This window comes from Megalobrama amblycephala, linkage group LG1 (genome assembly GCF_018812025.1).
Source record: "Megalobrama amblycephala isolate DHTTF-2021 linkage group LG1, ASM1881202v1, whole genome shotgun sequence".
NCBI lineage: Eukaryota > Metazoa > Chordata > Actinopteri > Cypriniformes > Xenocyprididae > Megalobrama > Megalobrama amblycephala.
Genome location: NC_063044.1, coordinates 32,667,792 through 32,674,176, shown reverse-complemented (window position 1 = coordinate 32,674,176; position 6,385 = coordinate 32,667,792). Strand labels below are relative to the sequence as shown.

Genomic DNA, 6,385 nt, shown 5'->3' with positions numbered 1-6,385 from the left:
TTTGACACAAAACCTGAGGTATGTATTTAAAAACTGCCGAAAGCTACAGAAAAAATAAGCAAATGGATCACTGCAATTCACAGAAACAGCTGAACTCCAGGCAGAGAAACATTTGCAGTTATCATTTTGTGTCAGATTGTTGGGTTTTGAAGTAAAATCATACCGTATATATTGTATTGTTATATATTATGTTGACAACCCATCAATTAAATATTTACCATCTTAAATTCTGCATAATTGGGTGTTTTTAACACTGTCAAAAGCTATACCTAAGATAGGGCTGGACAAAATGCCAATATATATAACATTGATATAAGTGATTACGCGGATTTAAACCTACCTTATATAAAATATTTTTATATAAGATTTGCTTTATGTAGCCTATTTCCCCGGCGTCAAATCAGGCACATATAAATCAGGAAACACTCCTGGCTGCATGTCAATGTAGCAGCATGTAGCCTATAGATTATAGAAGTACATATAGATTTTTACATCAGTGCATTACATTTTACATCAGTAATGCAACTACAGAAAAAAGGAGTCATTTAAACCACTTAATGCAGTCGGTTATTTTGTCATTTAATATCTGAGTCTGATCGGCCCCTTTCGCTAATGGAAACATGTGACAGCTGAGTGTATCCAACATTCCACTTCATATTTTCCGTTAATTACGTAGGTAGGCTACATCATTCAGGTATTTAAAGTGCAGTTTTTATTATCAGTGCACTATTTACTACTACAATAAGACATCGAATAGTGCAGAATATTGGGTTCTTTGGTTTCTTCAGTATAGTCAGTAACACTGAAACAGAACATTTTAAGAGATGGCGCAACAGTCGTATAAATGATCTGTGTTTTTGTCCAGTGTTTGTCTCCCTCCAGTGGATCATCCTCATCCTCACCACCGGCATGAACTGACAGGTCACTGCACTCTCTATCCCGCCAGGAATGTGACTAATTACACTGACTGGATATTAGTGAAATATTAACACGAGTATTTCGACACTGCGTCTACACTGTGACTTTCATATTGCGTGACTCAGGCATTTTGATGATGTTTTTCCTTATTATACCCCGGATACAGACGGATAAACGAATGTCAATGTCAATGAAGCTTTGACTTCTGACAGACCGAGAGAGAGAGAGTTGATTTGCTCAACTTCGCTTCTTCTCTTGTTTGTGTCTGAAGTGTCGCTGTTCTTGTTTTTCCTCTCATCTTGTTCATCTGCTGTGGATCATGAGCGGTAAGACATTTAACTTTCAGCTGTTTATCTGTTCAGCCTCATCAGCTGCGAACAGATTCATTTATTCAGACTGAATCAACTAATGAATTAGCCTAAATGTTTGATTTAAAGAACGATACTCCGGCATTATGGACCAAAACACGTTTAAACCTTCTTCTGTAGTTGTTTTGCCCACCTAAAAAAAAAAAAAAAAGTTTTGCTAAACATTTTGCTAACGTTCCTATTTTGAAAATGTTATTTCTAAATGCTCTCTGAACGCTAAAACGTTTTTTTTTTTCTTGATCATGCGAACATTAAGGGGACATTCCATTTTGTAAACATTATGGGAACATTAACCTACTTTTCAATGTTTTCTAAACGTTCTGAAAATGTTTAAATGTAACCTTTAAAAAACGTTAAACGATCATCCATCTAAAATGTTTATGTAAAAAAATGTTCCATGAACAATGTATAAATAATGTTTTGTTACATTTTTAAATAATGTAACAAAACATTATTTAAAAAACAAACGTTCTTCCAGTAATAGAACCTTCGTTCACAGTTATCGAAGGTTCTATTACTGGAAGAACGTTAAAGTTCCCTGTTAGCAGTGTAGTTTTAGTAGTTTTATGTCAGCATTGTGTTAATATTATTGTAGTGTTGTTGTGTGTTTTGTTTGTAATGTAGCCTATCATGTGTGTTAGTGTTTGTGTAATGTGTTGGCCATGTGTGCGTTTATAATAGTAGTGTGTTGTCGTAAAGTTCCCAGCTCTGGATTCCTTCACTATGAGACATTCATTGAGATTCCAGCATGTGTTTGGACCTGCCTGACCTGAACACAGATGCACAAACCCCTCACACACCCCTACTCTTCATCATCTCTCAGGAGGAACACCATCGTTTGTTTAGAACGTCCTGCTGGATATATATGTATATGAATATTTTTGTGCTTGTAGACAAGAAGAAGAAAAAAAAAATCACATTTTTTCACGTCTTAGCAATGTTTCAGACATCTTTGAGAAAAAGTTGATAGTTAAATGAAACGTAACTGATATCTCTGTTGAGTCTCCTGGGCTATAAAAAGATAGATCTGAGCGATTATGCTCTTCTGGGTGTACAGGTATCCGCTGGATGAAAATGAATTTGTTTTCCACTGTTCCCCCAGCAGCGTTATCGCTCTGTCTGTCTGATTATCTCTGGTGTACAGTGAGGGGATGGTACCGTCTGCATTCTCCTGCAGTGAGACAGCTGCTGTTTTTTTACAGTCGCTCTTTTGCCCCTCATACAGTGAATTTACATGTGTTGCATTCAACTCGATCTCAAACTATTTTAAGAAATTTTGTGTGAATTTGCACTGTGATTCATACATTTTTTGTTGTTGTTGTTGTTGAAAAAAGCATGAAACCAGATAACCGGGAACGTTCTCAGAACTTTGGCTAACGTTCTGGCAATGTTCTTTAAAGTTAAGAAGAAATGTTCTTCCAATAACGGTAATAGAACTTTTGTTATACGTTATCTGTTCTTCAATAATGTTCTCAAAACATTACCACAAAAACATTATTTTACATCATTCATATATGATTTTTTTCCCCTGAAACATTTTAAACATTTCTGTTGAAATGTTTTTAAATGTTACTTCTTGTTTCAGAACGTTCAGAGAAGATTCAAAAGTAAAGTTCCGATAATGTTTGCAGAATGATAAAATGGAATGTTCAAATAATGTTCACATACCCAGAAAAACAAATGTTTTTTAAAAACATTTATAAAAACTGTACATTTTTATAACTGAAAGAACATTGAAAAACAATTTTTTCATAACTAAATGGGAAAGTCAGCAAAACGTTCTTAGAACATGTTTTTGTTAGCTGGGAAGGTCCACCCCTAAACTGCCATCAGTAGGGCTTAAGCAGATCATACAAAAATGTACAAACGATGAATGAGATCGCTTGAAATTATATGAAGTAGCCACCAATTCACAAAAACGATAGGCATGAATTGCCGCCAAATGTAAAATAGCTATAAATTACCCGGAAGATAGCTACAAATTGCTGCCAAAACATAAAATAGCTAAGAATTGCTGCCAAAACATAAAATAGCTAAGAATTGCCAGCAAAACGTAAAATAGCTACAAATTGCCGGCAAAGCGTAAAGTAGCTACGAATTACCGGCCAAACGTAAAATAGCTACAAATTGCCCATAAGATAGGTACAAATTGCTGCCAAAACGTAAAATAGCTACAAATTGCCGCCAAAACGTAAATTAGCTACAAATTGCTGCCAAAACGTAAAATAGCTACGAATTGCTGTCAGAACGTAAAATAGCTACAAATTGCCCGTAAGATAGGTACGAATTGCTGCCAAAATGTAAAATAGCTACAAATTGCCGGCCAAACATAAAATAGCTATAAATTGCTGCCAAAACATAAAATAGCTACAAATTGCTGCCAAAATGTAAAATAGCTACAAATTGCCGGCAAAGCGTAAAGTAGCAACGAATTACCGGCCAAATGTAAAATAGCTACAAATTGCCCATAAGATAGGTACGAATTGCTGCCAAAATGTAAAATAGCTACAAATTGCCCATAAGATAGGTACAAATTGCTGCCAAAATGTAAAATAGCTACAAATTGCCCATAAGATAGGTACGAATTGCTGCCAAAATGTAAAATAGCTACAAATTGCCCATAAGATAGGTACAAATTGCTACCAAAACGTAAAGTAGCTATGTATTGTCGGCAAAACAAAAAATAGCTATGAATTTCCGGCAAAACATAAAATAGCTACAAATTGTCCGTAAGATAGGTACGAATTGCTGCCAAAACGTAAAATAGCTACAAATTGCCTGTAAAATAGCTACAAATTGTCCGTAAGATAGGTACGAATTGCTGCCAAAACGTAAAATAGCTACAAATTGTCCGTAAGATAGGTACGAATTGCTGCCAAAACATAAAATAGCTACAAATTGTCCGTAAGATAGGTATGAATTGCTGCCAAAATGTAAAATAGCTACAAATTGCTGCCAAAATGTAAAATAGCTACAAATTGCTGCCAAAATGTAAAATAGTTACGAATTGCCGGCCAAACATAAAATAGCTATAAATTGCTGCCAAAACGTAAAATAGCTATAAATTGCTGCCAAAACATAAAATAGCTACAAATTGCTGACAAAATGTAAAATAGCTACATATTGCCGGCAAGCGTAAAGTAGCTACGAATTACCGGCCAAATGTAAAATAGCTACAAATTGCCCATAAGATAGGTACAAATTGCTGCCAAAACGTAAAGTAGCTACGTATTGTCGGCAAAACAAAAAATAGCTATGAATTTCCGGTAAAACGTAAAATAGCTACAAATTGCCCGGAAGATAGCTACAAATTGCTTCCAAAACATAAAACGGCTACAAATTACCAGCAAAATGTAAAGTAGCTACGAACTGCTGCCAATACGTAAAATGGATATGAATTGTCGCAAAAATTTGGACTTCTTATTTCTGTTCCGGCAAATCTTCCATCACTGTACAGTCACTGTGACCATGAGGTTTGAATCTTTTGGATCATATTGTCAAGCAATCTTGTGCAGAGATTCACTCACTGATTCACTGACAAAAATTGTGTTTCAAGGTGCAGTGACTGTACTGGTAGCTTGTTTGTTTGGATCCGAAAACCAGAGGTTTTTTTTTTATTATTATTAATAAATGTGCTTTTACCAAATAGAGCAAAGAAGAAACTTATTTATGCAGGTCAGGTTTGTAAAAAAAGGGATTCAGTCGAATCGGGTTGGGTACAGATTTTCTTCACAAAACAAAACAGGAAACAGGCACAATTTAGCCACTTTTCTTGCTATACCTACACCGTCTACACGTGAAAAGAGCCACCTGAGGAGCAGCTGCTGATAGTGATCTTAAACATCTCATGTTTTCACAGGTGAATGGCCGCTGGGAGACGAGAGTTTAGTCATGTCCCCATCAGAGGAGGAGAAGTGCGAGGAGCTCTGGGAGCGAGTGGAAGGAGTCCGACACAAACTGACCCGCATTTTAAACCCGGCGAAGCTTACGCCGTACCTGCGGCAGTGTAAGGTGATCGACGAGCAGGACGAGGACGAGGTGCTGAACTCCAGTCAGTATCCGCTGAGAATCAGCAGAGCCGGTGAGGACGCATAGGGAAGTAGTGAAAGAGTGAATTGTTTTGCATTTTAGATGACACTTCCATCTAAACAATGGCAATTTAGGCCTATTTGTAAAAAAACGTCTTTATATATGTCTTTTGAGTGCTTTGAAAGAGTGAATCATTTTTCCAAGCAATTTGGTTCAATTGATTAAGAATTCTGAAAAAATCCATGTGTCCCTTTTGAATCATTTCATAAGAGTGAATCAGTTGGTTTAATTGATTCAGCCTTCTGCTCCATGTGTCCCTTCTCTAGTGAAAAGTACATAGTTCAGAGCATGTAGTAAGACTGTACGGCAATATTGGGAAATTTTGCAAAGTCATAAAATTGAGTCATGATGATACCACAGACGCTTTTGTGCTTATTGTTTGCGTTCAGGTTCATTGAAAAGTCACAGCCTCACATTTCTCACGCACATCTGGAAAAGTCAATAGGGATTGTGTAAAGCAAAGGGTTTAAGGACAATTAACAATTAGAAATATTATTGATTTGATTGCACTGAAACTGTCAGATTAGAACAACAGCTGAACACTGTTATCTTTTGTAGAGCTGCTTTACAGCTGCATATTAAGTTTAATAGCTGATCAATTTTGCTACACTTCATTTCTTGTTCATTTCAAGCTGCTTTGAAACAGTCTGTATTGTATAAAGATACAAACTTTGATTTAGGACGCACTCATCCTCACCTTGCATAAACTTTAGGCTGGATAGTACGTGAATTGAGATGCTGAAGTTCACATTTAAAGAGAAAGAATGTATGGTGTGCTGTGATTGGTGGGCGTGTGTGGTTATTTGATTGGCTGTTGTGTGCAGGCCGTTTATTGGACATCCTGAGGGGGCGTGGTGAGCGCGGTCTCCAGGCCTTCATGGAGTCACTGGAGTTTTACCATCCGGAGCAGTTCACACAGCTGACCGGACGACAACCGACGCAACGCTGCTCTATCATGCTGGGTGTGTGAATGCGTCTCATTTCTGACATTTAAAGTCGGCATGAAAGGG

General features: G+C 36.8%; 1 protein-coding gene across 1 annotated transcript in view; it reads left to right on the top strand.

Annotated features, from left to right (window-relative positions):
- Positions 1–247: 247 nt before the first annotated feature.
- zmp:0000000896 (caspase recruitment domain-containing protein 10) overlaps positions 248–6,385 on the top strand; it is a 30,934-nt gene continuing 24,796 nt past the window's right edge. The window contains exons 1-3 of the mRNA XM_048190157.1: positions 248–1,244; positions 5,146–5,367; positions 6,200–6,337. Of these exons, the coding sequence (XP_048046114.1) occupies positions 1,238–1,244; positions 5,146–5,367; positions 6,200–6,337 (367 nt within the window). The 5' untranslated portion in view covers positions 248–1,237. The remainder of the gene's footprint in view (positions 1,245–5,145; positions 5,368–6,199; positions 6,338–6,385) is intronic.